General features: G+C 40.1%; 1 protein-coding gene across 11 annotated transcripts in view; it reads right to left on the bottom strand.

Moving 5' to 3' along the window:
* Positions 1 to 1,373: 1,373 nt before the first annotated feature.
* LOC139548194 (RNA-binding protein Musashi homolog 2-like) overlaps positions 1,374 to 27,350 on the bottom strand; it is a 456,658-nt gene continuing 430,681 nt past the window's right edge. For 4 of the 11 annotated variants that reach the window (XM_071357680.1, XM_071357682.1, XM_071357688.1 and 1 more), the window contains 3 exons: positions 19,699 to 19,896; positions 11,927 to 12,081; positions 1,374 to 6,634 (listed from right to left, as the gene is read on the bottom strand). In XM_071357680.1, coding sequence (XP_071213781.1) covers positions 6,590 to 6,634; positions 11,927 to 12,081; positions 19,699 to 19,896 — 398 coding nt within the window. In that variant the 3' untranslated portion in view covers positions 1,374 to 6,589. Of the gene's footprint in view, positions 6,635 to 9,114; positions 9,192 to 11,926; positions 12,082 to 19,698; positions 19,897 to 27,350 lie in introns of all 11 variants that reach the window. The other 7 variants (XM_071357681.1, XM_071357683.1, XM_071357691.1 and 4 more) reach the window with 5 other exon arrangements.

Genomic DNA, 27,350 nt, shown 5'->3' with positions numbered 1-27,350 from the left:
TCGGGGTGATGCGAGGTGTTGGATTTGCGCCAGACATAGCGTTTTCCTTGATGGCCAAAAAGCTACTTTTTAGTCTTATCTGACCAGAGTACCTTCTTCCATATGTTTGGGGAGTCTCCCACATGCCTTTTGGCGAACACCAAACGTGTTTGCTTCTTTTTTTTCTTTAAGAAATTGCTTTATTTCTGGCCACTCTTCCGTAAAGCCCAGCTCTGTGGAGCGTACGGCTTAAAGTGGTTCTATGGACAGATACTCCAATCTCTGCTGTGGAGCTTTGCAGCTCCTTCAGGGTTATCTTTGGTCTCTTTGTTGCCTCTCTGATTAATGCTCTCCTTGCCTGGTCCGTGAGTTTTGGTGGGTGGCCCTCTCTTGGCAGGTTTGTTGTGGTGCCATATTCTTTCCATTTTTAATAATGGATTTACTGGTGCTCCGTGAGATGTTCAAAGTTTCTGATATTTTTTTATAACCCAACCCTGATCTGTACTTCTCCACAACTTTGTCTCTGACCTGTTTGGAGAGCTCCTTGGTCTTCATGGTGCCGCTTGCTTGGTGGTGCCCCTTGCTTAGTGGTGTTGCAGACTCTGGGGCCTTTCGGAACAGGTGTATATATACTGAGATCATGTGACACTTAGATTGCACACAGGTGGACTTTATTTAACTAATTGTGTGACTTCTGAAGGTAATTGGTTGCACCAGATCTTATTTAGGAGCTTCATAGCAAAGGGGGTGAATACATATGCACGCACCACTTTTCCGTTTGTAGATTTTTTTTTTTATACGTTTTTTTTTCTTCATTTCACTAAACCAATTCGGACTATTTTGAAATCCAAATAAAAATCAATTTAAATTACAGGTTGGAATGCAACATAATAGGAAAAACGCCAAGGGGATGAATACTTTTGCAAGGCACTGTACGTACACTGTTATTTTACACCTTTAACCACTCTATATCGGTTTCAGCCTTAGAATCATTTATGTATCTCCTTTTTCATATCCTCTGAAGACAGTGCTTCTGCTTGATGTCATGTCAATGCTAATTTTGTTTCAGATTTTAACATACAGTATAATCATTATCTGGTAATGGTAAATCATATTTTCCTTTGTATGGTGATGATGATTCAAATGGCATGTGATCCAAAAAACGAATAATTGTATAATTTCTTCCGTGAACATCTCTGACTTTTGGGGATGGGAATGGAAGTGTTCCACAGAATAACAATACACACACTATAGGCCATTATATTCAGCTTTGTGCATTTTAATTTTGTTGCATCTTCTGGCATACATTATTTTGCAAATATAACTCAAAAGGTTTAATCCCACACCAATTCAACTTTAAACAATATTCCATTTAAAATAAAAACAATGAGTGAAATGGTTCAAAACAGTTTATTTTATTTTTTTTCCAGACAAACACATCGATTTCTGGACCACAGTAGAGGATGGAAACCTTTCACAAACATTTTTATTATTATCATTATTTGAAAATACAAATATAAAATTACTTTCCACATCTGAGATGTGAGAGACCCCCATCCACTTCAGTTTATTTTACAACAGGGCTTGAGCAAGCCATACAAGAAGACCTGAAAGATGCTTTCAGAATTCAGTCCTATCAGTCAGCTCTCGCGGTAAAAAGTCTGTTAACATTAAAACATGGGCAAGTGTTAGGAATGGGCAAGGCAATCAGAGGTCGAACCCAAGAGGGAGCATGAGAGAAGAAAAGACTCTGCTAAGGTAAGGTCAAATGTACTGTAGGACGAATGTTCACAAAGACGCACAGGACTTCTAATGACTGTACCGCTTCCCTAAACCCCCTGTACCCACCCACACACACACACACACACCCACACACACACACACACACACATTCTCTCTCTCTCTGCTCTAGCAGTGGCCCATGCCATGGTACTCACTAACCGACAATTTCCCATTTTAAATAATTGTATTGTATGCTTTACCCTAAAGTATCGTTACAGCTTCTTCATTTCATGTTTTCCAGTCCAGCCATGTTGCATCATTGGTAAACATAATGTTAAGCGTGACACAAACATAATACAAACAGTGCTGCCTACGTAAACATTTCAGACAGCAAGGAGTTAATTTAATCTGAAATGAGGGTTCAGCCTCAACAAATAGACATGCGCAATAATATATCTTTAACTAACATGTATATACATTATATACCTGTTATTACAGTAGGTATGTGTGCATTGTGTCTGTTAATTCAGTGATGGGATAATTGTTTGGCCATTGCCTAGCACTTGCCTCAAGATTCAAGTTTAAATGGTTACGGCAGTACGTTCCCAATATATCATCCAACACCTTCCAGGTCTTTTTTTCTCTTTAATTTTTTTTTTACCAACAATTATCCAATGATTAAGTAGTCTAGCAAGATGTGTAACATTCATCAGCTGTAAACTGCTGTCCATGTGAAAGAAAAGTACAGCAACTACAGAGCCATGCTACCTTAAAATCCAAGCTATGAAATCACTTTTTTTTTTTTTTTTTTTTTTTAAATCAACTAATATAGATGCTATGAAATATTTTGAATGGATAGCCAGCCAACTTTTACTCTAATCAAATAGTAAATCAGGTATAGTGATATTGGTAGAGGGACATTTAAAACAGAAATGGCATCTTTCAATGTATAACAGAGCCTTACATAGTACAAACATCACTTGCTCTCAGTGGGTACATACTGCTGCCATAATGTCCCCTTTACCAACAGGTTCCGACATGTGCCACATTTTGGCTCAGTCTTCATGAGAATGATGCATACATCCTATCCTACCTCAACTCTGTGGTTCTAGGATTTGCTTAAAATTAAACATGTCCTATAGGTATCATTTCAATAAGCCCTTCATATAACAACTCATCAATAGCTTTGCACTGTCTTGTTTTCCTTTAGCAGGAGGGTCTTAAAGATTAAGTTATTGCACAGTGCAAATGTCTATACTAACAAGTAGGCTACCATCTTTGAATGTGAAGACTTTAAATAAAGACTAAGCACTTGAATGAATCTACAATGTAAATGTTTCATGATACCCTGGCTTTGATTAAAGTAAAAAGCTGGTTCCAATGGTTCGAGAGTACAAAAATAATTCACTAAATTCTCAAATGTTGATAATGAACTCAAAATATAATATTAATTAATAAATATTAATAATTAATTAAGTAGACACCTAAAATGAAATACAACTGTATCCAAAAATAGTAGTGCCAGAGGCCACTGGGATATTGTTTAATAGTACAAACATCAAAACGAGTTTAAAATAATTATATCTATAATAGCCGCTATTGTTACCATTATTATCATTAGTCCGTTAGAACTTTCTAAAAAATATATGATTTCTCCATTAATGTAATAAAATCCATTATATTCATAATCATAGCTTGTGTCTGTCCCTCTTGTGAAATAATAACAACACTGGTTTGTATATCTAGCATTAGCTTTTAAGGTAGTATGGCACACCCCTTTTTAAACATTCAAGTGTGGGGATCAATGCCTTGTTTACGATTCGGTCTTACAGAAATGTCTGATTTAAATGTCCTCAATGATTGCTTTGGTTAGTTGAAACCATGTGAGATCTGTAAAACTGAAAATAGACAAATGGTATTGAAACGAATGTCAGCTTTTTTAAAAATATAACTATGGTAATTAAGAAGAGAAAGCTCTATCCTTACTGGTCCTACATCTCCTAATAGCTACATCTACATCTTAACTACATAACAACTACCACTAATACTAGGAGAGGGAGAGGGAGTCAGAGAAGGAGTGGGAGACAAAGAGGAAGATAGAGAGATCAACAAATAAGTGTATAGCCACTACACTGGCATCAAAGACGGCACTCTGTTACAAGGTCATTGCAGTTTTCTTTTTTTCACACATTACTGAAATACATTGATGATCAACATAAGATTACTGTATAAGGTGACAGGGAATGGAGAAAGAATCGGATGGATGTACAGTACATTCTAATATTGTTAGTATAATAATTATTATTAATATAATCATTAACAACCACAAAAATATTGATACAAATCCTTCTGATTAAAAATTTAAATCATTCAAGGGAACATACTTTTTTCTCTTTTTTTGAATTCGTAACATACATGTTTATTTTAATTTGATTATTACTTAAACAAGTCACCATTATATTTTAAAATAATCCAGCATTCTGCTTCAGAGGAACCATTTCTCAATCTCAACATACCAGTCCCTACAGGAAATGAACATTTCTCAATCTCAACAAACCAGTACCTACAGGAAATGAACATTTCTCAATCTCAACAAACCAGTCCCTACAGGAAATGAACATTTCTCAATCTCAACAAACCAGTCCCTACAGGAAATGAACATTTCTCAATCTCAACAAACCAGTCCCTACAGGAAATGAACATTTCTCAATCTCAACAAACCAGTCCCTACAGGAAATGAACATTTCTCAATCTCAACAAACCAGTCCCTACAGGAAATGAACATTTCTCAATCTCAACAAACCAGTCCCTACAGGAAATGAAAATTTCTCAATCTCAACAAACCAGTCCCTACAGGAAATGAACATTTCTCAATCTCAACAAACCAGTCCCTACAGGAAATGAACATTTCTCAATCTCAACAAACCAGTCCCTACAGGAAATGAACATTTCTCAATCTCAACAAACCAGTCCCTACAGGAAATGAACATTTCTCAATCTCAACAAATCAGTCCCTACAGGAAATGAACATTTCTCAATCTCAACAAATCAGTCCCTACAGGAAATGAACATTTCTCAATCTCAACAAACCAGTCCCTACAGGAAATGAACGTGGTGACTACAGTTACTTGGCTAGGCCGAAATGCTCCAATCTATGGATTATACATATTTATTTTTTGTTAAATAAATGCCCTTTGGGCAAAACAACTTTTTCCAATTGCAACAGTCAAGATGCCTAATCTCTAATGGGAATAAAAAGTTATTCTTAAAAAACATTCCTTCGTATATCATCTGATTAAGACCATTTTAAATATCCAACACTTAAAATGTGCAAATAGAATATGGTCACTTTCCTTCTTTGTCACAGTGCAACAACTTTTCTCATAATCCATTCATAATTTCAATCGGTTTAAATTTAAAATAAATGAATTTGTCATCTCGTCTAAGATAAAACTCACAGGACTGAGGTAATGATCGATGTTTTGCCTTCCTAATCAGTTCAAGAAAACATCCCAATAAATGTATGTAAAATATATCTGACTTGAAATATTGCCTGTCACATTGAAAGCAGGCGCTCTGTTCAAAATGAATAAACAGCATTAATAAGAAAAACTAAAACTGAAGATAATCATAACAAAATGAAACAACACTTGCAGATTGGTATGAAATGTATCTGGACACTAGTATTCAACATCTGGTATTTTCAAACTAATACAAAGTAAAAGTGTGCTTTGGATTTGTATCATGTTCTTTTTTTTTTATATAGTATTGACTTCAGTCACAGATACAGTAGCCTTTCACTTGCGAGAGTCTAGAAGAAGTTGAGCCGGTGTCCTCTTTGAGAGACATTGTGTAGCATTGTCCAGTGTTAACCTTGTGTCATCTTTTAGAAGCTGTGCACTTTTGAGCTCACTATGTAGAAGACAGAACAGTATGCTGGTATGACATTAGCACAGTCAGAAAGACAACAGTATTTACAGAGCAAGCCAACAGTGTTCTTGTAGGATCGAGTGGGGTTATCATGGCATTTTGTGCTACAAATGGATTATGATACGACTTAAGAGCATTAAATGTCCTCGTCTTTGACAGTTGCGCTCTTGCACATTACAGCCTTTTATGATGAACCATCACAAAAATATGGTTCTCTCTGAAACGATTATATGCAGTGACTTGAATAATATTTACAGTTATATTTTTCTTAAAATCTGAATTCACAAAGTATTAAAAGGAAAGGTTATTTTTTCCTGACAACAAAAACATTTGTAAAAAAGGACTGTGAAAATATTGTAGTCCTCTTATTGCCCAAAATAGGTAATTAACAACATTAAAATAAACAAAAAAAAGCTACTAAGATTTATTAGTTACTCTTTTTAAATTGAATTAACACCGCCTTTCTTCAGGCCTCATCAGTTCATGTCAGTTTTCTTGTATGTGCAAACTGACACCTGCATTTTTTCATAAAAGCAAACAAACATAGCAACATAGCAATCAAAAACAAAAAAATGAAATAAGCCAGTTTACATAAATAGTTACTAATTTCAGAGAGGATCAAAAATATTGGAGTAAATTAAAATTAGAATTAATCTTCCCTTATTAATTTGAAGACTACAAAGAAAATAATGAACATAAACTAAACAGATTTAAAATAAGGAACATTTAAAGGACAAAAAAACACCTAAATCCTACACAAAGGTACTAGGTTACAGTTGGATATTAAGGATGTGAACGCCAGGTTTGGATTATAGTACAGCAGATTGTAGTTTATTTTTCTGAGATGATTTTGACATTTTCTTCAGTTCTTCTTCACGTGGTGCCACCTCCACTCTCCTCCTGTGGGTTGATGCTGTAGTGCTTGGCGTTGGATGGCATCACCTGTTCACATAGCCAGTTAAAAACTCCGCCCGGTCTTCCCCGGGCCTCCTGAAATACTCTGCTGGAATGGGAAACAGAGACATTCAAACCAATAGTTAAAACCAAAAGCTCCCCCTTGTCTGTAACACTGATACAGTATGTCATGTCTGATAGCCTTTCCCTCAAATGCCAATATTTTCTTCTGTGCCATTATATCTATTCGTTTTACATTTTCTCTTGATTCTGAAACATTTGATTGATGGTAGCACCAATTTTAGAGGTTTGAATTGGTTGAAGCAGCAGATGGTCCAAACTGAATCATCTCAAACCCAGCCCCTGCTGGGGAGAGAGAGCAGAACAAGTGCTACATCCCATGGGAACATTTTCACTGCCAGAAAGATGGATGGCACTAGCCTGGAATACAAACAAAATTATTCTGTTTCACTATTGCTTCACTTCAAGAAAGGATTCCAGGCTAGGATGTTCACGGCAGTGAGACACCAGCCCAGACACAACATAGAGTACAGTAGTATCCCTGCTACCACACGACACAGAGTTTTATGGAAGAGGGGCAGCAGGCATGGACAGGACATCACTCCCATGTTATCTACAGTACATACAGCATGCACAGAGACAAGCAGTACCACCCAGCTACCAATTAGATGAGGGGTTTGTTTTTTTAAAGCAGGTTTACAGAAAACTGCACTTTACTCTGTTGCCTTCTCTGATGGCTTCCACTGTGCTGTCTGGCCCTGTGTTTTTATACTGAACAAAAATATAAACGCAACATGCAACAATTTCAAAGATTCTCCTGAGTTACAGTTCATATAAGGATATCAATCAATTGAAATAATTTCATTATGCCCTAATCTATGGATTTCACATGACTGGGAAGGTCCATTCGTGGGCCTGGGAGGGCATAGGTCCACCCATTTGGGAGCCAGGCTGACCCACTGGGGAGCCAGACCCAGAACATTAGTTTTTCCCGACAACAGGGCTTCATTACATACATAAATACTCCTCTGCACAACTTTACATGTTGTATTTATATTTTTGCTCAGTGTTTATACACTAGCAGTGAATTTCAACAACAAATGCTAATTGTTGTACAAAATGTACATCTCCCAGACCCATGGTGATCTATTTCAGACAGAAATACATACAGTGAAAACTAGAGAAGCTGATAACTACATCTGCGTCGTCATTCCATTTCACAGCAACACACGATAAGACACAGGGTGCTACACTAAATCAGCGGTGACACCATGCAGTCACTCCCACCATGCAGTCACTCCCACCATGCAGTCACTCCCACCAGTCTGACACATCTGTCCAATGGAGAGTTTTATGAATAAGACTCAAGAGGAGAGCTGGACTGGGGTGTCTCTGTCTGGGTTGATCAAACTCCACACAAAGCTGACTGCTTAAGAATGAAACTTGAAGTGGTATACTGGACTGTTGCTGCTGGGTAGCTGCAGTGACTAACACTGCCCTAAGGCAAAGATTCTCACTGTAGAGACATACACACACTCTCAGAGTACAAACACGCAAGCACACTCACACTCCACTTGCCACTCTCATACTGTACTCAAACTGCTCACAAATGCACTTTATACACACACATGTTCGCTGATGTGGCTTCTAAATGGCTTATAAACAGTCAGACAGTTATGTTTGGAGGTTTGTTTTCATAAAGTTACTCAATAAACTGCGGTGTAGAGGTGTGGTCTCCAGAGGAGGAAATGACCCAAAGGTGAACAACTGCACAGATCCAGCTCCGCTTCACTCTCAATTCAAGCTCCAGACCAGTGTCCATATAGTAGCACGTCAAATAATATATATAATACGTATATATATACGTCAAATAATATATATAATAACATGCCATTTAGCAGACACTTTTATCCAAAGTGACTTACAGTCATGCATACATTTTACTTATGGGTGGCCTCGGGAATTGAACCCACAACCCCGGCAGTGCAAGTGCCATGCTCTACCAACTGAGCCATACAGGACCACAAGAAACTGGAGTCTGTTCCCTGAATAGCCAAGGCCAACCCACCGCACAATATATGACTTGGTTATGACTCTTGGTTGATTGCTGAATTCCAGTGAAAAGCTAGCTACATTAAATCGGTAACACAAGAGAAAGCAACAGTGAGGAAAGCAACAGCAGAGTTTGCATAAACCCAGAACACCTTTCCTTTGCAGAATATACTATCATATTTTATTTTAACAGAATGCATGCTTAGTCTTCTAGAAACAGGGTAACGAAGTGACAATAATGGGGGAAATAGTGTCGGGTCGTTACAAGTTAGAAATGTGCATTTCACCATCTCAGGGTGGTTTCACAATGGAAAATGACAAACGTTCACTTTTTAAAGGGTTTCAATATACAAATCGAAATACACAAAATAAGAATGCAGACATGTAAGTAATGTGTAGAAACCCTGTAAAAAGTATTTTCTTGTTTTTTGAGGGGGAGGATCTGAAACAGACAGAAAGGGAAAGAAAATATCATAGGAAAAAGACTAAAACATTATATAAATGACATAATAATACCTCAAATGAGATGGCAACCAACCACCTGTTAGGTTTCAATGGTATCCATTTGTAAAAGCGGTTGCAATCAACGGCCCCTAAAAGTGTACAGTTAGTACCTGTGTCAGTATGCATTTCAGGGAAAAAGGCAAAAAAGAAACCTATTACTGGTGAGTATATTTTATTCATAGGATGTGCTGCCAGCATGAATGGAAATGTATCTCGTTCATTTCCTCAAGTCAAGTTCGTTTTAGCCATCGGAACAGCATTTAGGCCCCAATTTGGTTCTTTAATTTTGAATGTGGAAAATGGCCACACAGAGGTGGGTCTCTGGCAGTCCCATTGTGGTGCTGCCAACCTGTCTGTGTCCTAGAGCAGAGCTCTCTTTATAGGCCGCATAAATTAAATCAAACTATTTCTAAAGAGTCGTGGACATGGACACCGAAGAGGACGGTACCGCTGGGGTACATACTAAGAATGTATTTTTATTTGATAAGTAGCAGTGATTAAAACCAATTGAATTCTGCAGCAATGGACAGCAGTAGTAATTGGAATCACACTTACTGAATTCACCAACAATAAGGATCCATTATAGCCATTTACTGCATTCACCACCAATGAGGATCCATTATAGCCATTTACTGCATTCACCACCAATGAGGATCCATTATAGAGATTTGGATAACTTGCTCGACAATAAGGGGCTAATGCTGGCTAAAGCAGGAGACTAATGTTGTTAACTTCAGATGTCTAAGTGTACTGTGTATGTATTGTGTGAACAAGGTTTTGTTAAGAAAGCATGGATCAGTAGAACTCTAATGTAATCACATTCATGCAACCACAAAAAATATGAATCACCAGCAGAATCACAACACATGCAAAAATAACTTCAACAATTATATCAAGGATGGAAGAATGGAAACGGAAGTACTCCTCCAAAGCGAATGTGTCACCCAACCCAACCCATAATGTAGCTGAAACTGTGAACTTCAACAGCCAATGTCCAAAAAAGAAAATATGTGCCGCTACATAAGACAATCATAAGAACTGAGCTTGAAGAGAAAAATATCAGCTACTTCATTCTATGTAGGTTGGGATAGCCATATATAGCAACAGCATGAAATATTTCTGACTAGGGATTTTGAGTGCCAACGGTGCCTGTCATTTCTGAAATATAGACAAGATCTTCAACCTACATTTCACTTATTGAGGTTGAAACTGTCTCTCAAAGTCAAGTGGAAGGTGACATTCCATTCCGATTCTAAATGATGGTTCAGCAGTTAGCTAATCTAATGAAAGCCCTCTCTGTTTCCAGAGTGGTGCTGTCATGCCCTGACCTTAGAGAACCTTTTTATGTCTCTATTTGGTTTGGTTAGGGTGTGATTTGGTGTGGGCATTCTATGTTTTGTTTTCTATGATTTTGTGGTTCTATGTTTTGGCCGGGTATGGTTCTCAATCAGGGACAGCTGTCTATCGTTTGGTTGTGGGTAGTTAACTTTGTTTGTGCCACTAATGCCCTGTAAGCTTCACGGTTGTTTTTCGTTTATTGTTTTGTTGGCGACATTTTGAAATAAGAAGGAAAATGTACGCCAACCACGCTGCACCTTGGTCTTCTTCCAGCAACGGCCGTGACAGGTGCTTTATGTGCCGACATGGTTCCTTTAACATGCTAGGAATGCACCGGAAGACAAGGGGTTCAGTGGGCCAAACACACAAAAAGCCTTATTCAGTTTTCAGCACACCTTGATGTTGCATTTTGGACAGGAGTTCAAACAGGGAGAACTGTATTAATTATTGGTGTGGCAGAGTACAACGCTTTTAGTTACTCATCCATTTTAGTTGGAGCAGATTTTTCTCCGTGCTTTTTCCTAAGCTGGCTAAAATCCATCAATACCCTCATCAAAGGTTCCAGACTGAAGCATCCAACAGGGATAATGAATGTCAGTGTCTTCAAAGGACATGGAGAAAATATTCTCACGACAGCGGTTTAACGCACAAGGGGTTATTATTGTTGTATTGATTTACATAATTCACTTTGAATGAGGACCCTTTCAAAGGCTAGCCCTGGAATTCGTCTGGTGTGAGTCTACTCAAATCAGGAGTCACCACCACTGAAAAGGTGAAACAAAATAACTAATTGCAGGATTTTTTGACCTTCTGGCTGGCGCATGAACAGAAGTACACTGACACATCAGAGAGGTGATAACAGGCCGTACAAGTTCACAGTTTGTTTTAACGTTACTGCAGCTGACAGAAAAAATGAAATGTGTGAATGAGGACAAAATGTTGGTAATGTACACAATCACACAGACCCAACCACGCGCCTGAGCATCTGTCTAGCACTTGTGCCTTATTTGATGTTTAGATGGCAAACATTCTCACTGCATTGCAGGCACATATGCATTGTAAAGCTTTAATAGGCCTAAACTCTGGCACAGTGACACTGAACACACTGATTATGCCTGCATTATTGTTTGACTAAAGTGGTAGAGAGTGACCAGTAGAACTTTGATTCACAGAGATTGTAATCTGATGAATGTTTACATGACGCCATCACGTTCACATACAGTAAGCACTACTTAATCTACAGCTCTCGTCTGATATATATTATACATTTAGCATAACAAATGGAAGAGCGCACAAGACATCTGTAGCATAATAAGCATACCTATCTCTTTTGTGGATAGAAACCATATCCTTCAGACTGATGAAATATCCTGACGATGAGTTGAAATGGGCTGAGAGAATGAACAAGGAATATGGTTGACAGCACAAAGAAGGTGAAGGCGGTATTGGACGAGGTGGACGAGTTGCTGGAGTAAGCTATACTTACAGCAATGCTGTGGCCGAAGCCAGAGCCAGGCTGTGGGCTAGCAGCACTAATGTAGTTGCCCACACCGGAGTCCTGGCTGGGAGTGCCATAGAGGTCAGCCACGGGCCCGGGACTGTTGGTGCCGGGGAAGGCTCCGGGCCTGGCCTGGTTGGTGCCTGACGGAGGGGGGGAAGCGGGGGCGCCAAAATTGGGGTGATCAACGTAGCTATTTAGGACTGGTGGTGTGCAGAGATGGATAAAAGCTAAGTTTGAAGCTGAGGCCTGGCATGCATAGTGGGAGAGACTATAAGGACACTGGTGACCTGCAAAACTACTAACCTGACCCTTACCTTAAACGGAAAAACAACTTTTGTATTTTTTTCATTAGTCCAATATTGATACAGTCCCAAAATGTTTTGCATGTCAACAGTCAAGTTTTAAAGATATTGGACTTTCAAGAAGCAAAGAGTCACTAGACACATTATCATGATGATGCAAAACACCAAATTATTTTATTATTATTATTATTTTGGGGGGATTTTCCCTTTAACCAAACGTTAACCAATTCTGAAATTAAATATCAGTTTGCAGGTCAGGAGTGTCCGTATAGCCTTTTCCATGCACAGTAAAATAAATAAAATAAAAATACTGGGCTGAAAAACACAAATCTCAATACACTACAGTCAAACAGGAAATGATAACGTCAGAGAGGAAGAAGGAAGAGTGTTTATAGTTTACGTATACATTAATTAGGCTCAATGCTTTGTTCCCCAGTTGAAATTGAATGTAACGCAAGCAGAAATGTATTAATAATGTTTAAATGTGATGTTTGTATGAGGAGCCTGGTATAAACATATACAGTACCAGTCAAATTTTGAACACACCTACTCATTCAAGGGTTTTTCTTCATTTGTACTATGTTCTGCATTGTAGAATGAAATAACACATATGCAATCATGTAGTAACCAAAAAAGTGTTAAACAAATCAAATAATATTTTATATTTGAGATTCTTCAAAGTAGCCACCCTTCGCCTTGATGCCAGCTTTGCACACTCTTGGCATTCTCTCAACCAGCCTCATGAGCTAGTCACCTGTAATGCATTTCAATTAACAGGTGTGTCTTGTTAAAAGTTAATTTGTGGAAATTCTTTCCTTCTTAATGTGTTTGAGCCAATCAGTTGTGTTGTGACAAGGTAGGGGTGGTATACAGAAGATAGCCCTATTTAGTAAAAGACCAAGTTCATTTTATGGCAAGAACAGCTCAAATAAGCAACAAAATAAATTACAATCCATCATTACTTTAAGACGTGAAGGTCAGTCAACACGGAACATTTCAAGAACTTTCTTCAAAAGTTTCTTCAAGTGCAGTCGCAAAAACCATCAAGCGCTATGATGAAACTGGTTCTCATGAGGACCGCCACAGGAAAGGGAGACCCAGTCACCTCTGCTGCAGAGGATAAGTTCATTAGTTACCAGCCTCAGAAATTGCAACCCAAATAAATGCTTCACAGATTTCAAGTAACAGAACCATCTCAACATGAACTGTTCAGAGGAGACCGCGTGAATCAGGCCTTTGTGGTCGAATTGCTGCAAAGAAACCACTACTAAAGGACACCAATAATAAGAAGAGACTTGCTTGGGCCAAGAAACACAAGCAATGAACATTAGACAGGTGAAAATCTGTCCTTTGGTCTGAGTCCAAATGTGACATTTTTGGTTCCAACAGCCGTGTCTTTGTGAGACGCAGAGTAGGTGAACAGATGATCTACATATGTGTGGTTCCCACCGTGAAGCATGGAGGAGGAGGTGTGACGATGTGGGGGTGCTTTGCTGGTGACACTGTCAGTGATTTATTTAGAATTCAAGGCATACTTAACCAGCATGGCTACCACAGCATTCTGCAGCGATATGCCATCCCATCTGATTTGCGCTTAGAGGGACTATATTTGTTTTTCAACAGGACAATGACCCAACACACCTCCAGGCTGTGTAAGGGCTATTTTACCAAGAAGGAGAGTGATGGAGTGCTGCATCAGATGACCTAGCCCAGGGGTGGGCAAACTTTTTGACTCGCGGGCCACAATGGGTTCTAAAATTTGACAGAGGGGCCGGGCCAGGAGCATTTGGAGGGAGTGTTTGGGCCGGATATACTAAAGCATTAAATGTAGTGTGTGCAAACCTCATAGCACAGTAAGAACACTACAACCCAATTTATTAACTGTCTTTCAAATGTGAAAAATAGCCCTTATCAGTTAATAAATTTGTCTCAAGGAATATGCAAGATATGGCATTTACATACTATTTCGCAGATACCGGGATGAGGAAATGTAAATAGATTAAAATAACATACGCACTGTGATTTATCAAGATTGCGTCTGTTTTTAATAAGTTTCAATCGAAGGTGCAAAGTTAAAGAAATCAACATTTATTGAAAAATGGAATCACTTTCAACATTCAAAACATATTATTACACAACGAAATACTCAAGCTCAATAATATCTACTTGTGTTAAACTCCGCAAAATCATGGATGGATTGTCCTGACCGCGCGCTCTACAAACTCGCCACGGACGCCCTCGCCTTCACGCGCAAACAGTACACGTGTATCGTTGCCAAGCACACAGACATAGGCTGTATTAAATATCCTACCTGCAGCTGAAAATTTAAATTTAAATTAAGAGCGATGTACGGCGTGTTAATAAAGCTACTGTACCGCTGCTGTGCGTAAATGCGCATTGCTCTTAATTAAAAGACGCACTTCCAAACTTTCCATATGCATTTTTTCATAACACAGCAGAAAAACTCACCATTTCAGTGGGAACAGTGTTGTTGGTCTCCCTTTTTTGCCAGTGCATCAAAGTCTGGAGTTAGTTTTGTTGTGGCAATTCTCGCTTAATGGTGACGTGAAACGAAGTGAAAATTAAAGTGAAATAAAGAGAAATACGCGCCACTCCAACAACGGTCAATGTGTTTTGAGTGCGCCATCTATTGGGGAAACGTGGGCATTGCAGGGAAAGGGGAAAAAAAGGAGGTTTTTACTATAATTTGGACAAGTTCGGCGGGCCGGATTAAAAAGCCTAACGGGCCGTATGTGGCCCGCGGGCCGTAGTTTGCCCATGTCTGACCTAGCCTCCACAATCACCTGACCTCAACCCAATTGAGATGGTTTGGGATGAGTTGGACTGCAGAGTGAAGGAAAAGCAGCCAACAAGTGCTCAGCATAAAGTGCTCAGCATCAAGGCAAAGGGTGGCTACTTTGAACAATCTCAAATCTAAAATATGTTTTGATTTGTTTAACACTTTTTGGTTACTACATGATTCCATATGTGTTATTTCATAGTTTTGAAGTCTTCACTATTATTCTACAATAAAGAAAATAGTACAAATAAAGAAGAACCCTTGAATGAGTAGGTGTGTCTAAACTTTTGACTGGTACTATACATATGCAAAATGTATACATATTCTACAAGCCATCTGACCAGCTCCAACTAAACACGGTTTTAAAAGAAGATGTAATTCAGGATGCTCATGCATGACCAGTTTTCTACTTGTACGTACTCTAAGCATTCATATTCCATGCAAACTACAAAACAGCGTAGCGTTAAGACAGTGCGAGAGCTGTTCTATAAAGGGAAGATATGAAGGCTATCTCTCTACACAGCAGCTGAAGGAGCTCATCTCAAGATCCTATAGGAGGTAAAAACGTGGCAGAGGAAAAGTGAGCTGCCTCCCTCTCCTTATCACTTTTTTTACATCTCTCCGTCTCGCGCTGCGTCGTGCGTCCGCCAGCGTCAAATATGACTGCCAGTTCATGAATCCCACTTTCATACAATAAATTGCTGCGGGGATTTGGGCACAACACCCCCTATCTAATCAACACCTGTCGCTAGGAGAGGCCCTCTCTCTCTCCTCCTTTAAATATATGATGGTGATTATCTTTCCCTTAGTGCCAGGGGTATCAGGCCTAGCTGGTGCCTGACAGCCAGGAAATTACACAGGGTGTCCTGGGTAATGCCTGCTAAAAGACTGCATCATTGAGTCACATTTCCACAGCAGCCTCCCACCAAGCCCAGCCGGCCCTTCCACATAGAGCGAGAGAGAGCACATTAAAGAGCAGAGAAATGGAGCCCACCACCTGCCCTCTGCATATCAGAGCTCATCCAGAGAGAAAGAGAGAGAGAGAGAGAGAGAAAGAGGAGAGCGAGAGAGAGAGAGAAGGGAGCGAGAGAGAGAGAAGAGAGCGAGAGAGAGAAAATAGGAGAGAGGCGAGAGAAAAGAGAGCGAGAGAGAGAAGAGAGTGAGAGAGAAGAAAGAGAGAGAGAGAAGAGAGCGAGAGAGAGAGAGAAGAGAGAGAGGGAGAAGAGAGCGAGAGAGAGAGAGAAGAGAGCGAGAGAGAAGAGAGAGCGAGAGGGAGAAAAGAGCGAGAGAAGAGAGCGAGTGAGAGAAGAGAGCGAGCGAGAAAATAGAGAAAGAGAGAGAGAAGAGAGAAAATATATATAGAGAGAGAAGAGAGTGAGAAGAGAGCGAGAGAGAAGAGAGCGAGAAGAGAAAGGAGAAAGAAAATAGAGAGAGAAGAGAGAAAATAGAGAGAGAGAGGGAGAGAGAAGAGAGCGAGAGAAGAGAGCGAGAGAAGAGAGGAGAGAGAAAATAGAGAGAGAGAGAAGAGAGAAAATAGAGAGAGAAGAGAGCGATAGAGAAAAGAGAGCGAGAGAGAAAAGAGAGCGAGAGAGAAAAGAGAGCGAGAGAGAGAATAGAGAGAGAAAGAGAGCGAGAGAGAAGAGAGCGAGAGAGAAGAGGCAAGAGAAAAGAGAGAGAGTGAGAGAGAAGCGAGCGAGAGAGAGAGAGAGAGAGAGAGAGAGAGAGAGAGAGAGAGAGAGAGAGAGAGAGAGAGAGAGAGAGAGAGAGAAAGAGCGAGAGAAGATAGAGAGAAGAGAGAGTGTGCGTGTGTTTAATGTATGACGGGCAGGGAAGATAGACAGCCACTATAACCAACTGACGAAAGTCTGAACAGCCAATCTAGATGACCTTGGCAGTGTATGTGAGGAAAACTACGGCTATAAAGCGAGAGGGGCAAAGAGAGCTAGACAGAATCTTTTGAAAAGTAGAACACGACGCCGGGGAGAAATCCCAGACCAATAACAATGGCAATTAAGAAATGAGAGAGCAGGAAATAAAAAAGAAAAGGGGAAGTAGAGGAACCATGGGGTTGGCTTAAATTGCTCTAATTGTTGTCTAGACCATTTGAGCCATTGCTGCTGTCAGCTCAGTACCAGGTGACCCTCTGTTTTAGTGTGTTGAAAAGACAAATTAAAATAAATAAAAACAAGAGCAGATATTAAAATAAAAAAATCTGGGGAACCTTGGGCCCCCATGGCGAGGTCTGCTCATTTTTCTCTCCGAGCGCCACTCAGTGACACTCCTATTAATAAAGGAATATTAAATCAGTCTTTCCACTGCAGCTGGAAGCTTTTGCTTGGTGCGGATGTGGATTGAAAGGGAGGTCTATTAATGCGCTGGATCTGAAGACTCGTGAGGGTAAGGGTTATTAAAACCAGCTCAAGAAAGGAGACAGTCTAGATGAGAATGGAGGAGGATTTAGCCACACATTGTAATACGTGTCAAAATGAAATGTCAGTATAAACTAAGTGGGCTACGCTATACAGATACACCTCCATGGTCACCATAGATGATTGGATTGTGAAAGATGTTGTAAGGTGTAACTGTGCTCTCTAACAAGTGTCGTATGATAAAAAAAACACAATATTATCTATGGATATCCCTGTTTGGGAGCAGAAAACGCATATATACACACACACACACACCCCGACACACACCACATCAAATATTTCCTTCTCCCTCTAATAAGAGCGGATTAAATAATTAAATGACAAAGTTAGAGTAGCCTCATTGTGAGGGAGAAATAAACAACTTCTCAGAGTGACACTGCTGCTTAGTATCAAGCAATGTTCCTGACTGGCTGCACTGTTCTTATCAGAGTGACCCAGTCCTAACATGGCTGTTTTAACCAATTACCCACTCTATCTCTGTTTATACAGCAGGCTAGATTCCTCATAATTGCTAGACTTTGCTGAATTGCACATCCCCCTGGCCGTTCCCATGTTGAACAGGATTTACGGTATTTAAACCCCACTGTCAGCCCCACTAATAACTACACATGATTTACGCTCATTGGAGCACAGTTGTGGGGTTAGAACACTATAGGTGATTTAAAAAGAATCTCATTGCAATAAAATGTAAGGGGCTTTCTGCTCCAGTCTAGATTTATCAAAGAAAATATGGCTTTAAGGGACCAACAAAAGAACTGGAAAAAGAAGAGTATGGTGTGTCTTTCTGAAGACTATATCATTCAGACTGGCTGTGCATGAACTATGATAACAGTAACCCATTCAATTCTTTGTTCCTTCTTCCCTCATAAAATACATTACATTCCAGCAACAAAACATTATCTCGAAAGATAATGTCAAGCCAACAGGAATAATTTGCCACAGAACTTTTACTCAACTTATTCATGATGATATTCACTATACTCAAATACAAGCATTGGGAGCTCAATTGGTGGTCACTCGTTCTGTATGACAAATTCCTCATCAAGTTCTCTCTCTCACCTAAATGAGCAGTCTAAATACATATAAATTATGGTTCATCACCTTATATGAAAAAGTGATGCACTGTACCAACAAACAAGATGCATTGTGGGTAAGCAAGGGATGGAGATCAATATTTGAAGAGTGCGATAAGAATAAATAATAATGACCTTGCTACATCTTAAACAAAAACCGGTACTAACAATGACACTACTGTAATGTATGCTGAACTGAAAATGGGAAATAGGTATACATGTATGCCTACAGTACATTAGGTCACCATCACTGTGTGAAATAGGAACGGGGTGTTGGTCTTTCAGTCAGTCAACACACAGCCATCAGCCATGTATACATACATATTAAACTAAACATATTCTGAAGTCATTTCCAAAATCAGTGTTATGAGAGGCATGCAGGGTATAGCAGGCAACCCGCCAGGGGTGTTACGCTACAGTACACAGTGCATCACCTTCCTCTGATAGTTATTGTTTCCCTCTCTGTCTCTATAAACACCTTTATTTTCTCTCTTCATCACTCTCTTTTACACACTCTCTCTCTCTCTTTTACTTGCTTAATCTCTCTCTCTTTTACACACTCTCTCTCTCTCTTTTACTTGCTTAAATCTCTTACTCTTTAACACTCTGTATTACACTCTCGCTCTTTCTCTCTCTTTTACACTCTCACACCCTCACGCTCTCTTTTACACTCATTTTTTACACTCTCACACTCTTTTACACTCTCACTCACTCTCTCTTTTACACTCTCACACTCTTTTACACACTCTCGCTCTCTCTCTTTTACATTCTCACTCTCTCTCTCACTCACTCTCACACTCTTTTGCTCTCTCTCACACTCTTTTACGTTCTCTCTCTCACATTCTCTCTCTCTCACACTCTCTTTTACACTCTCACATTCTCTCTCTTTTACACTCTCTCGCTCTCTCTCTCACACTCTCTCTTTTACATTCTCACTCTCTCTTTTACACTCTCTCTTACATTCTCACTCTCTCTTTTACACTCTCTCTTTTACATTCTCACTCTCACTTTCATACACACACACACACACACACACACGCACACGCACACGCACACACCTTCTGATAATTCCTAACTAGAGTTCATGAATCTGAATCTGAATGGCATCATTGACTGATTGAAGGATTGAAGGAGACGTTAGCGGGGTACACACCTGGGCTCTTAAAGGGGTCCGGGCTGTGCTGCAGGTGGTGCTGGAGGGGGGAGTTGCAGGCGGAGGTGGCATGATGCTCACTGTGCTGTAGCATCTGAGCAGCATGGGGCCCCAGGGAGCCAAAGTCGGCAAAGGAGCAGGGCGGCCCCCGCAGGTCACTGGGCCCGGCCCCGGAATAGAACCCATAATCTGGGAACCCTGAGAGATAGGAGTATAGTATAGGGAGGGAGGGAGGGAGGGGGGCGGGATGGGACGCATGTCCATCATCGTGGAAACATTTTACACAGTACTATAGTAACGTAATGGCTTTTTAAAGTATTTATGTTATTGCTATGTTGTTGTTGTTTTTCTGCATGGCATTGTGGTAAAGAGGAAGGCAAACTACAGCAAACATCCATGACTTGTTTTCTTCCTGCTTCCCCCCACCGCCCACCACCCCCCAGCTGCCCCACTGGCAGTGTGTGTGTGTGTAATGTGGTATGAGAGACTGGGTACAGGGCCACTACGTTACACACACACCAGCCCTGCTCCCTAACACTAGTGTAGCTGATGTGGACTCAGGCTAAAAAATTATGGTCAAAGAAAATCTTTAGCAGAATTTACAACAGGTCAGTTCATGTAATCTTCACTTGCTCGCTTCAAAACACACACACATAATAACTGTGTGAAATACACACACTAAGAGCTCAAGAGTGAAAAATAACCAAAATGAGATTCTCCTAAAATAAGCGGGAGAATGATTAAGGAAAATCTATTATTCATGTTTGGGCTTCTGCTCATAAATCAATAAGATTAGAACAGCAATTCCTCATTCATTTTAGATCCGACACGGGCAAGATTCCACAATGTACTGGACTACTGATGTGGTGGAGAGGAGAAACAGACACACGGCATTTGTTAACTATAAAGCTTATGTCCCCACAGCTCCGTACCGTTGACACTCAGCACACTCACAGAGAGCTGCATTATCTGTGTAAATGGATTGTACTTAAAGAATATTATGCTTTTGTGTTTTTATATTCGTTTTGTTTAGTTTCAGTTAGTTTTCAGACCTGATTTGCTAGTTTCTATTCAGTTATAGTTGTATAAAAATATTTATATTTCGTTTTTATATTATTTTGTTTCAAAAAATGATGTGTCACTTTCATAGGGTATACATCAGGGGCGTGTTTAGCCAGACGCAACGTTTTGGAATGTTCAGATAGAAATAGCCTATGTAGAACAAACATGCCTCTTTGACATGTAGAATAAGGAATCACATCAGCTCTATTCATGGCATTTCTATCTGCAACGTTCGAGACTGTTTGGCAACTAAACATGGCAAAGGTCTTGTGTCAGTCATTAGATTAGGTTAGGTTTAAATTATGAAGTAAATCTCAATGTGACTTGGATTTAAAAGGAATAGTACAGAGACTGGTACAAAAAAATACGGTGTAAGGAAACTCTCTCTCGCCCATGTTTACACCAATACAATACTTTTTAACTTTAGTATGTAAGGAGAATCAAGTTAGCTACCTAGCTGATTTTGTTAGCTAGTGACAGCTGGTGATAGTGATGCACAAGCTAGGATTATTTAAACATTGCCATCAACTAGCAGCATTTACCTGCCATTTAGTACTTGAAAAGCCCACTAGATTGTTGGCCAAAGCTTAGAATTTATTAAAACTCAAACTCCACATATGGAATCATGTAGTAACCAAAAATCAAATCAAAATATATTTTATATTTGATATTCTTCAAAGTAGCAACCCTTTGCCTTGATTACAGCTTTGCACACCCCCTGTATATAGCCTTGTTATTGTTATTTAATTGTTGCTCTTTAAATATTTGTTATTTTTCTATTTTATTTTAAAAAAATGTATGTATTTAATTACATTTTTATGTATTTATTGTTTACTTCAGTTTACTTAGAAAATACTTTCTTAACACTTATTGTTTCTTAAAACTGCATTGTTGGTTAAGGGCTTGTAAGTAAGCATTTCACTGTAAGGTCTAAACCTGTGACAAATAACATTTGATTTGATTTGTTGCCAGTGGCGACCTGTCATTCAGGGCAGGTGGATTTGTGTTGTCAGTGGCGACCCATCATTCAGAGCAGATGGGACAGAGCCTGTTTTGAGCCCCACCTGTTTATTTGTTATTTTTTTCCTGTTTTGCATGTTATTTTGGCATTAGTTTGTGTCACATATCAGTTTGCAAACAATGTAAAAACACATTTATTGAGTAAATAAAGCTGCATGGTATCTTTTTTGCTTTCTTGAGTAAGGCAGCTCCAAAATGTAGGTGTTTCAGCCTAGCTCAGTGCTTTCTGTGGTGGTGGGGCAGCCAGCGGAAAATACAGAGAGTAGGAGCTGGTAATGTTCTCTAGTTGCGCCGTAATTGGCGCAGTGTTCTGTTACTCATGGGGACACTACGTCACTGCAAAATCTACAGGGAGAGCTTGAAAATTCAAGCCCCATGGATGCTGCCATAGTTACATTAGAAGTGCCCATCCAAGAAGGCTCAAGGTCATTGGTCACAGATAAAATGACGTCTAATCACGTTATATCTACCGTAGCTTTGATTGGACTGATCATGTCAGCATCATACTTAAAAATCTAGCAGTCATCATCATGAATCAAGTTGACAATCTATGGCAAATCCTTTTCAATCCTTGTCATATGAAGAGATATTATGAAGAGAGATTATAGATAAAATGTATCGGTGCTCATCGGCCATTGGACATAAACATTACACAACAAGTTGGAAATCACAAATTCAACAATGAGTGGTTTAGAAGGAATCAGTGGCTAACTGCAAGCATTGCAAAGCAATCACTAGCCTGCTATTCAGTGGAGTGGATGTGTGGTCCAAATCTGGTTTTAAGGGTCTCTTTTCAAAGCTTAAAAGGATAAACATTCGACATTGGCCATGCTGTCAATCCAGCATGACTTCTGCCGCGTTCAAAACAACTGGAAACTCAAAACTGGGAAATCTCAGACTTCAGTGAGTTCAAGACAACTGGAAACTCTGAAGAAAAATAAATTGCTCCAACTGGGAAAATACATTTTGAACGGTCATTCAAGTCGGAATTCCAAGTCGGGAACTTGGCCTCTTTCTAGAGCTCCGACCTGAAGATCACTGACGTCATGATTCAACCTTGTTTTTCCCCCCAGAGTTCCCAGTTGTCTTGAAAGCACCATTAATCAAGAGAATGCCAGACTTTGATGATAAAGTTTGACAACAGAATTTGCCCACGAAGGACCGCCGCGCCACCTTCCTGTTCAAGTGAGCACAGCACAACAAGATGAGTCCAAAAATGCCTTGTATGCTGTTGCATAAATGATGTAATATGCCAGGGAGATATGTATACTTAGCTAACAAAGTAAACTTGTGCATCACCCTAGTAATTTGGTCCCCTTTCGCCTCATAACTTAGCCCACTGTTCTAACTTGGTTGTGCACATGTAGCCTATTTTAGAAAAATGTAATCATCGAACATTGTAAGAGCTTTCATTGTCTGCTTATATGCTCCCTTTATTTATCTTACGGTTCTGACTTGGTGTACAGGGAGAATACTGTAAGAACGGCCCATGTTCTGAATTCTGTCGCTGTACATTTCAAAAGTGCTGAACAAATAGTTATATTGACTACGTCCGTCTTAGCTAGCTCATTAATGTCTTAATCGAAATTACGGATTCCCTCTTATCCGCTAGTCGTCCCCTTATTCCATAATTTATACATCACAATTGTCAATAGAAACCTCATTTGTTTAAGCAAGTCAGCCATATCAGCGTTGTTTTTTAAAAAGGCAGTAAATGAGACTGTTTCGCTGCCAGACAAGGCTCCGCTGATAGCCAGGTGTAGCAGTGGTAAGGTGTTGGGACTGCTGTTGGGACTCTGCTGTTGGGACAGCTTTATGTAGGCCCTAATAGTTTGTGGGCACCATTTGGCACCGTTATAATGCAGTTAATTAATTGTTTAGTGTTGTGTAAAGGCTTTTTTGGCATGCATCTAAAACATTTTATTTTTTTGCCCCACCAAGATTTACATACTAAAATTGCCACTGTAAATACTAAATAGCTTTTTATGATTTGTTTTCATATTAGTTTCAGTTTACTATAATAACCTTGCTGCTTAAACACATCACTCGTGGGGCAGAACAATGTGTTGACATGGACCACAGGTCTCCTGACTCATGTGTTGATAAAAACCTATCTTTGCACACTGACATTACTGTACTTAGCCTACGGTACTTATCTAGCCTTTGCTTTTCAAATCCAAATGTACTCATTCACTCTACTGACTGGCCAAAATAACGAAACATACTTTCACTTCATGTAAAAAAAAGTTGTTTTATTTAACCTTTATTTAACTTGGCAAGTCAGTTAAGAGCACATTCTTATTTACAATGATGGCCTACATGTATGCAGTGAATGAAGGTCTACAGGTATGCAGTGAATGAAGGTCTACAGGTATGCAGTGAATGTCGGCCTACATGTATGCAGTGAATGTCGGCCTACATGTATGCAGTGAATGAAGGCCTACATGTATGCAGTGAATGTCGGCCTACATGTATGCAGTGAATGTCGGCCTACATGTATGCAGTGAATGTCGGCCTACATGTATGCAGTGAATGTCGGCCTACATGTATGCAGTGAATGTCGGCCTACATGTATGCAGTGAATGTCGGCCTACATGTATGCAGTGAATGTTTGTGGAGACAAACGAAGACAGATGTCTAAAAAGTTGAGGAGATGGAAGACAGAGAGAGAGAGCGGTTCAGGATGCGCCGGCCCTCTCCACTCCTCCGCATCTCTCCAGAAGAGGGGGATGCCCACTCAAGCAAGGCGTTTTTAATCATTTAAGGAAGGAAACAAAACATACACACACACACTTAGGTTTTAATAAACGTTTTATGTGAGCGCTAATAGCCGGGTGTCCTTGAGGTTCAAAGTGATTTCTGAGCTCCCCTCTAATTAGCCGTCCCGTTCTGTTTCCTCTCTTCTTCCTAATTAGATCTTTAACAACAAACAAATGAAGACCTTTACAGAGCCATGCCACCAACACCCACATTAGTTCCCACTGAGGAGGAGGCCTCTGCCTGGCCCCTTCCCTTTGACTGTCTGTTCCCCTCACAGGCCACCCGCCATGATGCCAGCCTGCAGAAGCATCCCCCTAAATACAGACTAGGGAGAACAACCTGGCAGGAACGACAGGGAGACAAATACAACATTAACACTCTCGCACACAGACACTTACAACAAACACACCTGGCGGCTTTGTTTGCACTGACATGGAAAATGAGTCCTTGGCTGCCGGTGTCCCGGGTGCCGTGAACGTCTCATCTAACAAAGCACGGCAAAATGACATGTATTATTCAGGGAGATCATGATACCACTATCTATGGAAAATGTGGAATAAAATGCAGGTAAAAAGCTCCCGTTTACAGACTACAGAATATTGATTATTGTGCTAAGCTAATTCTCCTTTCTGTGCATGCAAATGATTAACTTTGAGTGTATGGAAGTGAAAAACGGAGCGGAATGAAACAGCAGCATTGTAGAGATCAAGGTTGGGACAATAATGGCAGGGCTCTGCTGTTCCTATAGCGACGCATGTGATGGAGAATGTATTTGTTTTTTATTATTATTTATTTATTTGGTAGTTGTTGTCATCTATGCCTCCTTATCTATTTATTTTTTAAATAAATAAAGCATTTCTAATTACAGTACCTCATAAAATGAGAGAAAAAACTCTATTACAACAGTTGTATCAACTCCCAACCACCGCCCTAACATGGACAGTGTTCAGCAGCCGGTCTCTAGCATGGCCAGACAAATGTGTTGGAGCTGTGGAACATCTGCAGGGCCCCTCCCTGGCTGCAGCCTCAGCACGTCCCCAGCAGCAGAGCTGACACCTGGTGAGACTGGGCTGACTGGAGCTCTGGAGAAGTGTCGTGTCAATGCTACTACCATTAGGGAGACCCCATCTGGGAACACAACTACAGAGCCAATGGGTGGATGACATGACAGAGGCCAAACACAGGCTCTATCTAGTTATATAGTCCTCTAGTCCATTACACATAACGACATGACAGAGGCTAAACACAGGCTCTATCTAGTTCTCTAGTCCTCTAGTCCATTACACATAACGACATGACAGAGGCTAAACACAGGCTCTATCTAGTCCTCTAGTCCTCTAGTCCATTACACATAATGACATGACAGAGGCTAAACACAGGCTCTATCTAGTCCTCTAGTCCATTACACATAATGACATGACAGAGGCTAAACACAGGCTCTATCTAGTCCTCTAGTCCATTACACATAATGACATGACAGAGGCTAAACACAGGCTATATCTAGTCCTCTAGTCCATTACACATAACGCTCCACAACATGTATCAAAGGGTACAAACATGAAATAAACCAACAAATTAATAAATAAATAGCCCTTTTGATGAGATGTTAGGAAACATAGAGGTGATTTGTTGCTGCAGGGAATCATTGTGCTGTGCTTTCCCTTCAGTGGATGTTAATGTGAGGCCAGGAAAACCCTTAAACAATAGCGATGGCCAACAATCATTGTACACTATAGTTACATCATCACATTCAGTAACATAGGGCCACTATAGTCGCCCAAACACCCCCTGTGGTGTGACAACCATGATACAGTCTCCTATTTCAGTATCATCTATTAAAAACAAGAATTACAAAATAATATAGTAATAACAAACGATCAAGACTAGGTGGCCTTTCTCTCCAACATCCTACCAAACACACACCTTCTTAATTGGGGGGGCCATTACTCATCTCCACAACAAATGTATGTGGCTCTGGGTTGCCGTGGCAACGGGATGGGGACTATATAGGCTCAGGAGTGGATCTTTGAGGGAGCGTTCCCATTTATGATTATAATCGCCCTCCTCTTCTCTTCTCCCCAGCACGCCGTGTGTATGGAGGACGGATGAAGTCCATTCTGACCACTTCCATTATGGTCATCACCATTACTGTCAAAATCGCTGTCATCATCCTCTTCACAAGTCTGTTTACCAGTCTGTTTATCTACATGAGCACCTCCAGTCAAGATTTTAATTTCATGTTTCAACAGGTGCTTTCAAAACTTTTGAAATGCTGATAATGTCACGGAGAATGATAACATGTGCTTCCGCTTTGTGTCATGATGAATGAAAAGCTCTTTCGTTAACATGTCTGGGTCTACTGCCAAGCCTGTCGTCTAAACGTTGTGCCTAATGGAGAGAGAAATGCTTAACACCTGTCCTGTCAGCAACATTATTCACACTATTGTGTGTTGATGTTAGCGAGAAAAAACAAAACATTTAAAAAGCTCTTCCATAGAAAGATAGTGGAAGAGTTGACAAGTGGCCTGGAGGACTGGTGCCAACCTTGGAAATAACATTTCACACAATCACCTGCCTCAGGCCACACTGTCAGAGGCACTGGATCCATTTGAGAGGGCCCCAGAGAGTGTGTGTGTGTGTGTCTATTTTCTCAAACAAAACCCTGTCTCATTCAGTCACGCACACTGACCTTGCAAGTACACACCTGCACACACACATGTACAAACCAATTCAGGCAGGCACAAGTGTGCACACATGTGTAGGCACAGAGCAGTGCAGATCTCTTCAGAAAAAGTGAATAATACACTTGT

Source organism: Salvelinus alpinus, chromosome 21 (genome assembly GCF_045679555.1).
Source record: "Salvelinus alpinus chromosome 21, SLU_Salpinus.1, whole genome shotgun sequence".
Lineage (NCBI taxonomy): Eukaryota > Metazoa > Chordata > Actinopteri > Salmoniformes > Salmonidae > Salvelinus > Salvelinus alpinus.
The sequence above is the reverse complement of the archived record's forward strand: the minus strand, read 5'-3'. Positions and strand labels throughout refer to the sequence as shown.